The sequence below is a fragment of the Malus domestica genome, chromosome 12 (genome assembly GCF_042453785.1).
Source record: "Malus domestica chromosome 12, GDT2T_hap1".
Classification (NCBI taxonomy): domain Eukaryota; kingdom Viridiplantae; phylum Streptophyta; class Magnoliopsida; order Rosales; family Rosaceae; genus Malus; species Malus domestica.
The window spans coordinates 1,638,389-1,653,166 of record NC_091672.1 but is presented as its reverse complement, the minus strand read 5'-3'; the positions used below and the strand labels follow the sequence as shown (position 1 = coordinate 1,653,166).

General features: G+C 37.4%; 2 protein-coding genes across 5 annotated transcripts; one reads left to right on the top strand and one right to left on the bottom strand.

The window, feature by feature from the left end:
- Positions 1 to 3,182: 3,182 nt before the first annotated feature.
- LOC103449380 (uncharacterized) lies at positions 3,183 to 8,563 on the top strand. Of its 3 annotated transcripts, XR_011573983.1 has the most exons (3): positions 3,258 to 3,473; positions 4,913 to 7,274; positions 7,648 to 8,563. XR_011573983.1 is itself a non-coding variant. In XM_008388701.4 (2 exons), exons 1-2 carry the CDS (start codon positions 3,392 to 3,394, stop codon positions 7,000 to 7,002), a joined length of 2,172 nt encoding a protein of 723 aa, XP_008386923.3. In that variant the 5' UTR covers positions 3,183 to 3,391; the 3' UTR covers positions 7,003 to 7,620. The 3 variants fall into 3 exon arrangements, 2 of the variants coding, with proteins under 2 accessions (XP_008386923.3, XP_070665741.1); XM_008388701.4 differs by lacking the exon at positions 7,648 to 8,563 and having other exon boundaries at positions 3,183 to 3,473; positions 4,913 to 7,620; XM_070809640.1 differs by lacking the exons at positions 3,258 to 3,473; positions 7,648 to 8,563 and adding an exon at positions 4,277 to 4,301 and having other exon boundaries at positions 4,913 to 7,620.
- LOC103449379 (vacuolar histidine transporter YPQ3-like) lies at positions 8,045 to 13,203 on the bottom strand. 2 transcript variants are annotated; one of them, XM_008388700.3, is made up of 13 exons: positions 12,867 to 13,203; positions 12,315 to 12,357; positions 11,830 to 11,856; positions 11,618 to 11,707; positions 11,147 to 11,286; positions 10,401 to 10,572; positions 10,205 to 10,312; positions 9,789 to 9,908; positions 9,636 to 9,656; positions 9,276 to 9,334; positions 9,010 to 9,100; positions 8,712 to 8,813; positions 8,045 to 8,367 (listed from the first exon to the last, which is right to left on the bottom strand). In XM_008388700.3, the coding sequence occupies exons 1-12, from the start codon at positions 13,130 to 13,132 to the stop codon at positions 8,739 to 8,741; spliced, it is 1,212 nt and encodes a 403-aa protein (XP_008386922.2). In that variant the 5' UTR covers positions 13,133 to 13,203; the 3' UTR covers positions 8,045 to 8,367; positions 8,712 to 8,738. The 2 variants fall into 2 exon arrangements, with proteins under 2 accessions (XP_008386922.2, XP_070665742.1); XM_070809641.1 differs by having other exon boundaries at positions 11,618 to 11,671; positions 12,867 to 13,170.
- Positions 13,204 to 14,778: the final 1,575 nt, after the last annotated feature.

Genomic DNA, 14,778 nt, shown 5'->3' with positions numbered 1-14,778 from the left:
ACTTGTTAGGAAGACTCCTATATATGTCGACTTCCATCCTCCACAGCCAGGCAAACCTGAAAATAAAAAAAAATGCTCAATTTTTCTTCACATCCGAGAGGGCACTCTCAGCAGAGTCTCTCGAAATACTCAGCTTCTTTTCCTCCCGATAATACCTCTGCAAACAAGCCACACCAGAGCAAGAGTATCTCATATCATCAGGGTTAAAAGCAAGAGTATCTCATATCATGCTTTTTCCCTATCTTTTCCTTTGGCCTTGTTCTTACCTACAAGACAAAGAGAATGAGAGCAATCAGTCAGCACTTGGAATCAAGCTTCCAGTTAGAAACTGACTACCTGGAACCCCTTGCCTGATTACTTACCTGGCATTACTCTCGAGTACTCATCTTCAACATCTTATGGTTCCAGAGAAGATACCATATCTGCCTGAGGAACAGATAGGGCAAGTGAGAATGATACAAGGAAGCATGTGGAGACAAGCGTAACAGAACACGTGCCGATACATCCACTACTTTGTCAACAGCAAAAGTAACAGAACACGTGCCGATACATCCACTACTTTGACCCTCAAATTCTTGAGTCGGCCTTATACTTTGGAGGAAACCAGAAAACCCTCCAGCCCAGTTCAAGAATAAGTCTGTGGAAAGTTACTTCTTCAAAAGCAAAAGTATCTCATATCATATCTTCTCCATTTTCTTCTCTTTATCCTTGTTGCTGTTTACAACACAATGAGAATGAGAACAATCAACCGAAAACCGAAGTCGAACATCCGATCCAGGTTGCTTGCTTGGAAGTTTGATTGCTTACCTTGTCTATTACCTCTTTTGGCAAATCTCCTAGCTCAGCGACTTGGGGGACTCCTACTATAGGGTTTTGTATCGCACTGGACCAAGCCCGAAACTACAAATAAGCTTCAAGTGAAATTGATACATTACCTTGTGCATCTTCATCGGTTAAAAATATCACCCCTGGATGGAGGAAAAGTACTTCCAGAGAAGATGTCATATCTACATATGAGACAGATAAGGCAAGTTAAAATGATACCACACTTCGGTACTTAGAAGTTTCATGATTACTCAATGGCTTGGATCTTGCAAGTCCCCAACCGAAGAGTTTCCCTCACTCGGGAACTTAGGGGAGCACTGTTTGTACCATACTTGACTAATCCCGAAACTACTGAGCATCAGTCAACGTTATACCGTCAAGGACCCAGAAAAGTTTCCCTCCAACCAGGAAGCCAATCACAGCGCGACACGTGTCGATATAAAAAACCAATCATAGCGCGACACATGTCAACATCAGAAGCCAATCATAACACGACACGTGTCAATGTCAAAATGAAACTAGAAACTCTCTTCTATAAATAGATATCATTCTCTCACAATATTTCCTAATGTCATTTGTACTAAATCATTCACTTGTACTCACTAAAGGAGAGCTTGAACCTATGTACTTGTGTAAACCCTTCACAATTAATGAGAGCTCCTCTACTCCGTGGACGTAGCCAATCTGGGTGAACCACGTACATCTTGTATTTGCTTCCCTATCTCTATCCATTTACATACTTATTCATACTAGTGACCAGAGCAATCTAGCGAATGTCACAAACTTAACATTTTCTGTTATACCAAAGTCCTCACTGATTTTGTGCATCAACATTGTATAATTAGTATTCGTCATGCTGGACTGCACTTAGGCTATTTATGCTCTGATTGTGAACTCACACTTATTCTCGTCTTGCACCTTACCTTATCTAGTGCTCTAGTTAGTTGGTTTTTATTTATTCGCATTTCCTTATCTTTATTGCTTCCGCACTATGCACATGGCTACGTCACCCTCACGTGACGGCCAGCATGCCTCGATTTAGGTCGGGGTGTGTCATTCTATCCCAGCTAGAAAAGGCAAAGGGCCGGGCCGACTAAATAATAGAATTTTAAAATAGAAATTTTAACAAAAAATCATATTTTTGTATTAGGTTATTCTTTATTTTTTTAATTTTTAAAATTAGGTTATTCTTGATATAAAAAAAAGCTGGAGTTTCACTGTAAATTTGATTAATATATAAAAGGGTTTTTATTCTGATTGGTACTTGACTTGACATTGGATATTTCAATTAAAATGATCTTTATAATAGAAAATTGCTCGATTTGGTCCATTAAAATGAGTCTCGCAAGTCAACTTGGTTTTTTAGTTAGCTTTCTATTAAATTTTATGTTAGTGTGATGATGTGGACACACTCATCCAATCATATAGCGTCACGTGAATCAGTCTTAAAACTATTTCTTTAAGATTTTGAAATTAAAATTGACAAACTAAATCAATAAAAAAACTAAAACAAAAAAGAATAATTGCAAAAGTTAGGAAATGAATGAGGGTGAGAGAGAGACCAAATTAGGCAATAACGTCGACAGCGATGGACGATGGGCTGGCGATGGCTGTTGTGGATGGGGATGCTCTCAAGATTTAAGATCTGGGCAATGATGGTTGTCGATCGCCTTCAGACGCGTCCACAATTGCTATGATGGTGATTGACGAGGAATTTTTTTTCCCTGTTTTATTTGTTTATAGTTTTTTTTTTCAATTTTAGTTTTTTAATTCTTAAAAAGCTTTTTCTAATTCACATGGTGCTACAGATTGGATAAGTGGCACCTACTCGTGCGTCACATTAGCACATTAACAATAATTTAATAGAATAATTAAATTGATTTATGAGACTCATTTTCGAAGACCAAGTCGAGGGTTTAGGACCATTTTGATTAGAATGTCCAATTTCAGGAACCAACCATGATAAAATTCCTATAAAGAGCAGTTCAACATTTTCAAAGAAAGTTGATAATATACAAAGTAGCCAAATTACTTATCAACAACAAGTGGCCCTTTATCAGAATTGTGGAAATGTGTTGAGCCTTTGCATAACGGCTTGAGTTCAAATTTCTTCGATGACTGATCTAATATACATATATATATATATATTTATAAATTACTTATGAGCATATACAAGGTCGTGTAACTTTTTCGTGTACAATATTCTCACCGGATTTTTGTTTCAATCCCTGCCGTAGCCGGGCGATATGAAAATAAAATCGAAAAATATAAAAATATTCTTCTCCAACCCGTTAAAACGGCAAAATTAAAAATAAAATAAAATAAAATAAAATACATGTATATGGTGCGGGCCCGGAGGGTTCGAATAATCGGAGACTCGGCTCGGCCGGCGAAAAGAAGACATTCTCCAAACTAAAAAAAAATCCCAAAAAGCAAACCCCTTATATTCGGATACCCGATAAAAAAATAAAACCAAAAAATAAAGAAAATAACAGAGAAAATTACCGCAGCGTGCGATTGATCGGCGGAGGTGTAGAAGGAGTAGGTGGAGGCGCAGACATGGTTGATGAATGAGCTGTTGCGTTGGACCGGACTGCGTTGGACGGGTTTGCGTTGGATTGGACTGTTAGCCCAAACCGCAATGGAAGGTCAGCCTTTCATCTCCCCCACTTTCTCTCTGTACTCGTCAAATTTGACTGTTTCGTTGCCTCTTTGTCAACTCTAGGTTTTGTGTGTTAGATTTTCTTATTAATTCAGTGTTTTTTGTGCTCAATTTTGAATTTTGATTAAATTCAAGAGCTCAAGTTTGTATTTTTAAAGTGAATTCAAGAGCTTGTTCCCCTAAAGGAAGTAAAATTAATGTGCCCAGCTGAGTGTTTGGTGGATAAGTTATGGGTTTCATTGCACAATGACCCTAATTCTGTGACTGTAAAATTTATGATATAAATTGAATGCCTAAAGGCATTGGGTGATGGGTTCACATTGTCATTGTTGCAACTGCACTGCTCTAGAAGTTGGTGGAATTACGACGGCGCTGCCAGTAGGGACTAGTATGGTTTCCATTTCAAGATTGTATTTTTCTAAAATTTTCCGTATCTCTAATTTTTTTGTGGAGTATATTGGATGGGTGAAGGGGCACAAATGGGTGATGAGAATTTTTTTCATGTGAAATGTTTAGATTAATGAATTCGCATGTTTGATCATTTGATTGGTGTCTTCTAATCTGAATTAGTGGTGATCATGTTTATGATTCTCTTGTTTAAACAATTGGTTCATATTGTATCTAATTTGTTATGGAAAAAAATGATCCAAATGAATACGTGGATGGGATGTACGTGGCACCTTATTGTCGCCGCAATTGGTTGCAAAAGAGCCAATAGCTTAGATGCATAATAGAGAGACAATTATTTGTTTGGCAGATTTGGAACCATGCAAGTATGATGTTGGAGGAGGAGGACATGGCTAAGTGAGGAAAGGTATTGCTTTTGGTGGAACTTGGGGATTGAATAGTGGAAGAAGATTAAATGTAAAACTAGGTGGAAAATGAAATACAGCATACTCGATAAAGGAAGCAAGGATAAAAATTAGGAGAGTGGTGTGAGAGTAGGGCCCAAGGAATCACAACCATGAGGGAATGCATTACGTATATCATATAAGGATGACCAAGAATGAAAAACTGAAACAAAGAATAATATATATAAGGTACAGCATTTGACCAGAAAAAGCTATGGAGTGCAAACACGGATTTTAATAGTCTACAAAAACTCTTATTAGTTTTTTATTTGTTGGATTTATGTTCAATTTTATTTCTATTGTTCTCCGCTCATCATTAATAAAGCTTTTGTGATTCTTATAAAAGTGATAGAAAAAGGTAGAGAAGCACGGATTGCCAAATTTTGATAACTGCACAGCTTTTCTATCATTTTTTAAAGTCGATCAGTAACAATTGTGTCAGTTTATTGGTATATATCAACTGTGTGGATGCCCTTGTGAAGAAATAGTACACAAACACACATGTAGATTCATGTGCATATTCTTGTTTGGAATCCCATTTAGCTGATCAACATTATTATACTTTATTTGGCAGGTGTGTCCCCAGACCAGGAATCCGTTGGGTCTGGGACAAAGAGGTCTAGTGCATCATCTGGCAGTAGGTCTCGTAACTGCAAGGAGTTTCTTCATAGATTTGTAGACAGTGGCATGCTTACTGCACAACTGGAAGACTGGTTTGAATCTATATCCAGTGAATCAGAACCAAAGAAACCGGCCTTTGATGTGCCTTTTGAGATGATAGAACTTCAAAAGTTTGACTATGCATTGGAAGGGATTTCATTTCAGCAGGTGATTAGGATGCCCAATTCCGTTTATGCTTCAACATCTGATGCTGTTGAAGCAACTGCTTATCTTGCCATTGAAGATTTTTTACATGCTGGTGCGAAGGGATTGTGGGAAGCATTCTGGAATCAGGATGGACCCATGCCTTTTTCTGTTGCTTGTCTATACAATGAAAACTTAAAATTCTACCAGGCTGAGAAGGCAGTTGCGGATGGTAAGCTTGGAGGTCTTTGCGCTACTGGTTTATTGCTTACAAACCCTAGACATCCCCGTGGGAGGTGGGATCATATTCTTGAACTGTCTCTTTTAAGGCCTGATATCAGAAACTTTTCCATGGATAGTGACGGGCAGCTTTCTCTATCTGTTTTAGGCGAGGCCCTTTTCTATGCTATTCGTGTACTATTATCAAGAAGCTTGAGCAGAATGAACTACTCTCAGAGTTCAAACTCTGTGTTTATTCTTCTTGTTGATTCTCAGTATGGCGGAGTAGTAAAGGTTGAAGGAGATGTAAATAAGATGGTGTTTGATGCCAATAATGTTTACGAATGTGCTGCTGAATGGATTACAAATCATTCTAGGATTGCAGTCTCGTCAATTGATAGGATCTGGAACAAGGTTGGAAATGCCAACTGGGGAGACGTTGGTGCCTTACAGGTACTTTTTGCTACCTTCCATTGTATCGTGCAATTTGCTGGATTTCCCAAGCACTCGGTAGAGGATTTAGCTGCTGATCATGGTCCTCGCCTCCAAGCAAGAAGGACTGAGAGGCAGTTGGGGAATTCCCGGGCGAATGGAAATGGTCTTTATCGGTTCCAGCAGCGTAGTGTGTCCCCTGAAATTGTTGAAGTTCAGGATGATTCTGCAAAAATTGAGACCGAACAGTTAATGAAGCTAGAAGTAGGATCTGTATTATGGTTGGAGGATTCTAACTGGCAAAAGGGTTACCATATCAGTCAAGTCTTGAATAATAATGAACATCCATATTACATTGCATCTCCCGTTGAAGAACCTCAGAAAAGTTTCTTTCTATATGTTGGTTCTCATCCTTCCCAGCTGGAGCCTGCATGGGAGGATATGAATCTGTGGTATCAAGTTCAGAGGCAGACGAAAATATTGACTATTATGAAACAGAAAGGTCTATCTAGCAAGTATCTACCTCAGTTAAGTGCTTCTGGCAGGATTATTCACCCTGGTCAGTGTCAGAAACCCAGCTCGGGTGGAAACTGTGATCACCCCTGGTGTGGCACCCCGATTCTTGTGACCAGCCCAGTTGGCGAAACAGTGGCTCATATGATAAGCGAGGCCAGATTTGGTATGGAGGACGCGATCAGGTGTTGCCATGATTGCTTATCTGCACTTTCAACTGCTACTTCTGCAGGAATTCGCCATGGAGACATCAGGCCTGAGAATGTGATTTGTGTCAGGTCTGCCGAGAAGCAACCTTATTTTGTTCTTATTGGTTGGGGACGTGCTATTCTTGATGATAGGGACCGCCCTTCAATGAACCTTCATTTCTCTTCAACTTATGCTCTCCAGGAGGGAAAGCTATGCTCAGCTTCAGATGCAGAGAGCCTTGTTTACATGCTTTATATTTCCTGTGGTGGGGTTTTACCTGATCTTGATTCGGTTGAGGGGGCACTGCAGTGGAGAGAGACTTATTGGTCCAGGAGATTAATTCAGCAGAAGTTAGGTGAGGCCTCAACCGTTTTGAAAGCGTTTGCCGATTATGTTGATAGTCTATGTGGGACACCATATCCCATGGACTATGATATATGGCTAAGAAGGTTGAGGAGAAACATAAATGAGGATGATTCTGGGAAGGAAATTGATACATCGGGGTAAGACATTTTTTCAAGGGCCACTGCATTAGGAGTGATACCTTGTCATCTGGATCATAAACCGTTCCTGGCTGCAATGACATGAAATTTTGTAAGAAGTTTTTTTATACATGATGTCGATTGTCCAATGTGATAATCATCTGGAGTCTATTGCTTGGAAGTTGGAACAGAATATTCGTGTAAAAGGACGGAGATATACGTTGGAACAGAATGTGATGTTTGCACTGTTCCTTGCTCTGGAAACTATTTTGGGACTGCTTCACGGATTCTGCGCAGGTGAGCATCGTTTTTCACAAAATTTCTGAGCTTTTAGGGTTAAGTCTGTTGGTGGCGGACCTCAGGATTTAAAAATTATATGGATATGTTTGCATACAGCTCCCTAGTAACAGTAGGGGATCGAAAAAATCATTGATTTCTCGACTCCTGACGAATTTTTGTTAAAGAATATTTTGCTGTATTTATTACCATTCCTTTGTAAAGAGATAGATTCAAGGTTGCCTGGAATATTTTCGAATGCTAAGGTGCCAGTGGACTGAAGTATTCCATTGTGTCCAGAGCATCACCCTTTTGTGTAAATGTATTAGTCTTTTTAAGTGTGTATTGAAAAGTCATTTTAATGCAATTATCTGGTCTTTTGGTCTTCCTCTAGTTTCCACCATTGGCTTCGGTCCAGGGCATCAAAATTATTGGTCTAGCGGTACTTCTTTTTTCAATGTTGGAAGATGTCTCAAGTTCGAATTGACCCATCCGCTGATAAAAAAAATGGTGGATGGGTGGAGATTCAAGGGAGCTTGTGATCCCAAACACGAGATGAAGGTAAAGAGAGGCCAAAGCGTCGGGTGTGAAGTTTGTTTCTCAATAAATATGGTGGATGTCTCATATAATTGTGCGGGTTCACTTGGGTAGTTGAAAACATGCCGGAAGTGATAAAGGGTGTTCGACAACATGTTGCTGAAATTTACACCAAGCGTTAAACCCTGATGCTCGGACCAAGTTGACTACAACAATGTGCCTCTCCTCTGCGCTTAATAAGCGTTAAATCCTGATTTACAAAGTACGAAAATTTTGTAGTTTATTTTTTTTTTTAAAGAAAAAAAGATGTTCTTTGTTGTCAATTCCCAGTAAGGCAAAACTGGAAAATTGAAAAATAACACTGTCAACAGCTATAGCTGGGGGCGAAGTAAGGATAAGTAGCAACAAAAACAATTCTGAATGTAACAGCTGAAAATTGCAGACACCGATCTCGTCTGCCAATGTAAGGATGCAGAATCGACGAAACTGGACGGGATCAGATCGGATTGGAAGAAATCCCGAAAAGGTAGCGACGAAGATTCATTCACGTACATGGCTCCCTGGAAAATTCTGAATCCTGATTCAGAGAAAGTGAAGTAAATTAGATTATAGCATTAGAGAATGTCAGGTTCAAGATTTTATGAATCTCAGGTTCAAATCTGTGTCTGCTACTACAAGAACTATGTAGCACAACAGAATGATTTGGAGAACATCAAAGTTGACAGCTAATGACCGATGTTTCGAGAGGAAAATAAAATCTTCATTTTACGGTTTTTACCATTCTCTACACATCACGAACCCAACAAAGTTTAAGCGAAATGATGCAACTCGAAACTGACAATACCATATGCCACGACAGAACATCTTAAAGCCAAGAAGCCACGCCAACATGACGAAAGAGAGAGCGAGAGAGATGCATACCTTGAAGTTTTTTATGTGATTCCTTCACTAGGCTGCATTGGAGTGTCTATCCTTACCCCCTACATTTCTGTGTCTCCAGTATTGGAAGAATTGAAGTAGTATCTAAACTACATTAAGGTACAAGAATTTCAGATTGTTCAAGATATTGCTTGTTCTGCAAGAAAAAAGTTCAATGTTCGAAGGAAACTACAATAACAAATCTTTCCAGTATGTGAATGCGCTTGTACTATTTAACAAAGTAACCAAGTATGCTATGTTTGAAGAAACATATGAAATAGTGACGATATAAAAAGGATACAAAAATATCCAGAAGCATGCATCCTCCAGCATCCACCAGCCACGCAAGATTCGGACTGATTTTCGACCACTCCATGCTGTTCACCAAAATGCTAGACAACAAAGAACCACGACCATTGGTGAAACAGATAAAATTAACACTCGAAACATCCCACATCGTGGTAAGAAAATACGCCATTTACTTTCAAACATACGCTAAAGTAAATGGCTGTAAATCAAAAGGCCAAACAGTAGTAAAAGAACCATGAAAGTTTAAGCAATATTCACCTTGCGACGTAAGCTGCATTTCCAACAACAGCAAAGATGAACATAAAAGGATTAAGCCCCTGCATATTATACAGAAAAATTCTCTCTCAATGATACTCATTTCAACAATAAGGTTATATTTGGTATTAAATATATATTTGTCGACAAAGAGGGTCCTCTTGCTAGAGTATAATTAGACCTTAAAGTATATTAGTTTTACAAAATTCACATAACAAATTAACCCACAAAGTCCTAATTCTGATAAAAACTAAAACAAAATACAAATAACCCCTAAACTTGAGCTTATGCCTAACATAAACATAGATTAACTCTCTTTTTCCATCCATTATTAACTACAACAATGAAGGTGAAAATGCTTACGTCAACATTCCCCTTGCGGATCTGCAAAAAAATTGATCAAGAATCAGAAGTTAACATTGCTCAGACAACTGAGACAGAAGGTGAATGCCCATATTCTATAATAAAGGGTACTACTCACGAAAGAAGTTGACTACTTCGAAGGGTACTACTCACATTTAAGTAAATTTGGGGAAACCGTCCACCAATGTAAATAACTGCCATTCCCCAACCAAGGAAACTTCCTATCCCACTGCTATGTTTAGTACCCATTTCTCGCAACAGCCCACTATTTACCTGAAATTCAAATAGCGTTTCACCAGAAAAGAACAAACTCAAAAGTTGAGAACAATAATGATGATGATAATCGGATAATGATGATAAAAGATATTCCAACTCTTTTACCCAACATTTCAACTAATAGGCCACTTATCCAATAGCTTAAAAGTTAAGAGGCAACTGAAAGCGAAAACTGGTTAACGGTAAACACTACTGGTCTGTGCAACAATAATACTGCTGCCTAACCAGTTTTATATATAAAATCTTAAGAGTAATAAAAGTGAAGTAAACTAATACTTTGGAATGTCAACTACCTGCAACAGCCTTCTTCCTACTTGCATCACTACTCCTCGATTTGGATTGTCAACAATTAAATCAACTGATCGTTGATTAAAAGTGCAAAAGAGGGTCATCAGCGAGACCTAAAGTAGAAGAGACAAAAGTTTACATCGGAAGATCAAATGCTAGAACAACAGAATATAATTATACAATCAGCAATGTAGAGCTCACCACACACAGCGTAGTCTTGACATTATTAGATGGTGCAGACTGTGTAGATGCAAGTGCACCAAGCAAGGGCTCTTCATTTGGATTTCGATTACGATTAAATGGAAGAATTTTTCTTTGTGCTGCATGAAATCCTTCTGAAGGGGTGTGACTCCTTGATAAAGATCTTGCCGATCTGATGAATTTCCAAGAAAACAGATATCCAATTACATGATCACGATTGTCAACAATGAAAATTAGATAGATCACTGCACTGTGCAGATTAAAATTCTGTCAGAAACCATCTGATTATAGTTTCAGACGTTCTGTAAAAATGTTACCAACTATTTCAGCTAGCAACATTTTGTTTCACAATTTCAAGCTTACATATGTAGCAAGGGTGAGCAACTGATCAAAAGCTCTATGATAAAAATCAGAGAGGCTTGAATATCTCCAAGTCTCGAGCACAAGCAGTCAAAAGGCATACACGAGTTATTGAATGCGCAAATTAAAATAGCCTAGATGACCCAATCAGAGAAACTTATTAGATCTGTGACAATCCACAACAGTAATTTTTCTGTCAACGGCTGGTATCTGCATTTTTAGGCAGAACCATGTTTTGGCTGAAATTTAACAAATTACACACTTGAGAAAATGCATATAGAACTTTGGTGATCCAATCGAATTCTTCATCAGTTAAATTATAAAAAGCAAGACTGTAAGAGAATAATTGATAATAATTTGTCAATGTGAATGGAAAAATCAATTACATGTAGTATGATTCTCGTCCAGGAGAAATATTGGGACAAAGAATGGGTGAAGTCCATTCATTTCCTGCAGAGGGGGTGTCAATCACATTAACCCTGCCACTAGCTTTTCCTGGAACCTCAGCCGGATTAGTCTTGGAACCCTAAATTACAGATAAGTGCATTAGCAGTATTCACTTGCTTTTTGATATAAGCATTACGCATACTCTATGTATGACTGTAAAAAGGAAAAAAGAAACCTAAAGCAGAAAGTAGTTCAATAAGCAAATGTAACGGTTATAAGTAAATTAAGTGCTCCAGTTATATGATACTGTTTTATACTTCAGGGACTAGGAGATATTCAAGTCTCTCTGAGACGAACTTGAATATCTCTCTAATCCCTAAGTTATAAACTTGAAAGAAAACATGCATGAGTGTCAAAAGAGTAAAGAGCATGCACATTATATAAGAGGAGACGAGGACATAGAATCTAACCTTTTTCTGTCTCAAATTATTAAGACGAGGATATACGTAACCATAGTATATGGTCTGTACAGAAAGAACCAATGTGGTTGTTAAATACAACTGCATACCAAGAAAACAGAGAAAGATTGCATCAACTTATTTGTTAATGACATGAAGTAAATTTAAATAAAAAAACCTATGTTGTTTAGATATCAAAGTGCAGCTTGATTCAACATTCTTACAATTGCTGTGTAGTACTGTGTTGGAAGCTGCATAAGAACGTATACAAAGGCAGTTAGTCACCAATAATTTTTCAAATAAGCGTGCATTACACAACGCCACAAGTAATCTATACTATAAGCATACTTCCTACACAAATGACAACAATGGGAAGGAAAACAAAATGTCGTCTTCTTTGAAGCCATGTCACAAGTATTGGTCTTCCCATCAGCAATTAACGAAACTAACACTCTTACATTAGGGGTTAACTTAGCTTTCTATATTACGATGATTTGAACTGAGAGACTAAAGGAGACATGTCTGACGCAAAGTACTAACAAATACTGGAGACATGTCTCCTCTGCAAATGCACTTTGGTCATAAAGTTGACACAAAATCATTGCGAATCATACATCATACATTTACTCGCAAACAATAAATAAAAGCTAAAAACTTTAAACAAAGTTTCGAAAGCTATGAAAACAATGAAACAGTAAACGACACTCACAGTAGCTGGTTCTAACAGGCAGCCAAAAAGGTTAAACAGGTCCCTGCAAAATAATTTGATATAAAATTAGTTACAGGTCCAAATCACAAATTGAAATTCCGGTTTGATAACAAAAAGAATGATCCAACACATTTCAAAAATTCAAAAAAGTACACAAAATCATCAAGAACAAATGGATTGGTGAGAGTGAGATACTCTTTGGACTATTCCAAAGCAATTAATCTTACATCAATATCAAAAGCGCAAGGACGTACGAAGGCGAAAATTGTAGAAAAACACATTGAACGTTTGTCATTTGGCCAAAGAAATAAACTTCAAGAACTTCAAGATTGCATTGGATAGTATAGTTTGGCAAAAGCGCTTATAACTCAAGTGGTCAAGAATATTTATGCATGCAACCGAGTTTTCATGTTCGAAATATATGAATGACATTGACGTAACTATTAAACAGATGTGCGTTACGCTAGTTGGTTAGGGCACTGTACTCCCACTCTTAAATCCTACACCATAAACCCATTTTCCGTAAATTAGAGTAGATTATTAGAATATTACCCGATAATCCAAGTGATCAAGAAAGCAAGAGAGAGGCCTTGACTGGATTTGGCCTTGTAGTTGGTGATGATTTGGGGAACCTCAGCGACACCCCAACTGAGTACGCTGATTACACCCAGCGCCAACGACATGCCGTCCTTCACGCTGCAGAGTTCGTACTTCAAGTACTTTCTCCCCCATTCCCAGCAATGCTCGCCCACTACTCCTCCCATTCCCACTCCCAATGGGATTGTTGAGCTCCCCAGCAATCCCATTCCCATTCCCATTCCCTCTCTCTCTCCTCTTCGCTTCTCTCTCTCTCTCTCTCTCTCTCTCACTTCCCTCTCTGTGTGTATGAGTTGTTCTATATTGAGTGGGAGAGAGAGATTATATATTAGGAGAGAAATTATATATTAGAACTTTAGAAGTTAAAATTTTAATTTAGAAAAAAAAAAAAAAAAGTTAAACATTGATCCCTGAACTTTGATCTTATTCCACTTTACTCTCGAAATTTTAAATTTGGTTTTGATACCCGATAAATTTTTTTAATTTGTGTCAATGTCTTCCTAACCGTCAATATGTATCATCACAACCAATTTTTAAGGGCCTTATACGTCAACGAAATACTCTATTAACAAAGAAAATTGGTAAACATTTGGAGTTTTTGATACTTGATTTACAAGAAAGGGCACATTTGAACCAAACTGAAAGACTCGTACCCTACAATATTGACAAAAATAACCCTAAATTTGATGACAAATAACTTCATACAAAATAGCGAGAGAACACTGACAGGGGTTAAAAGTTTAGAGGTGAAATTGAAATGTGTATAATTATTTTTTTTGGAAAATTTGAAATGTGTATAATTTGGTGGCATTCATAAAGTTTACTTTTCGAATTCTAAGGATATTCTTGAATAATCACACACACAAAAAAGGTTCTTATTAATTGGCAGGCAAAAACCAAAATCCAAAAGTTTATGACAATCTTTATTTGCCTTTTTCTTTCGCGGATATCTTCTACCAAGATCATCAGATCAAATGCTCTAGATCTTTAAAATTTCATCCAACGGTTTATTTGTTTTGATCTCTTAAAAGTTATAATAATTTTTTATTATTAGATGAAATTTTAAAGATCCGGATCACTTGATCCGATGATCTTGATGGAAGAGATCCGGATATGATCTCTTTTCTTCCATATATAGGATATCAGAGCCTTTATCCAAATAGATTATCATTTTTTGCTAAAAAAATGAGACTAGTTGTGAGGCATATTATACGTCGAACTTTAATGATCCAAACAGTTATTTTTAAGTCTTCATTCATAGATTATTCTTACAAAAAATAATTTAATCTGAAACCATTTACTCATTTGATTGTCATAATAAAATTTCAATGTTTCTTATATTATAGTGGTTGTCAATTTCTTTGAACTCAATTAGATGTCTCAAAAATTTTCGATTTGACTAATATTTTGCAAAGATGACCTACAAAGTGCAACTTGAAAAAATAAACTGTTTGGATCGTTGAAGCTCAATCTGGAGATTCCATTGAATATAGGGCTTGTATATAATGAGTACAGATCCTCTACGGATCTAAAAAGGGAAGCATAAGGATTAAATAATCCGGACCATTAAAATTTGATCCAACGGTTACAATTATTAAAACTTTTAGAGAGGTCTCCTGTTTGTAACCGTTGAATCAAATTTCAACGATTCAGATTATTTGATCCTTAGGCCCCCTTTTTTTAGATTCAAAGAGGATCTGTACTCATATATTATAAACCTTTCTCTTCGATATAATTGAGCCTGCCACTTATGGAAAGTACACAGATAGTATACTCCTTTCTTTAACATAATTGAGTCAGTTTTGGAAAGAAATGAAAGTTTAATCACTCTGAAAGTAAAGGGAAGAATCAAGTGGCTTTATGCGGG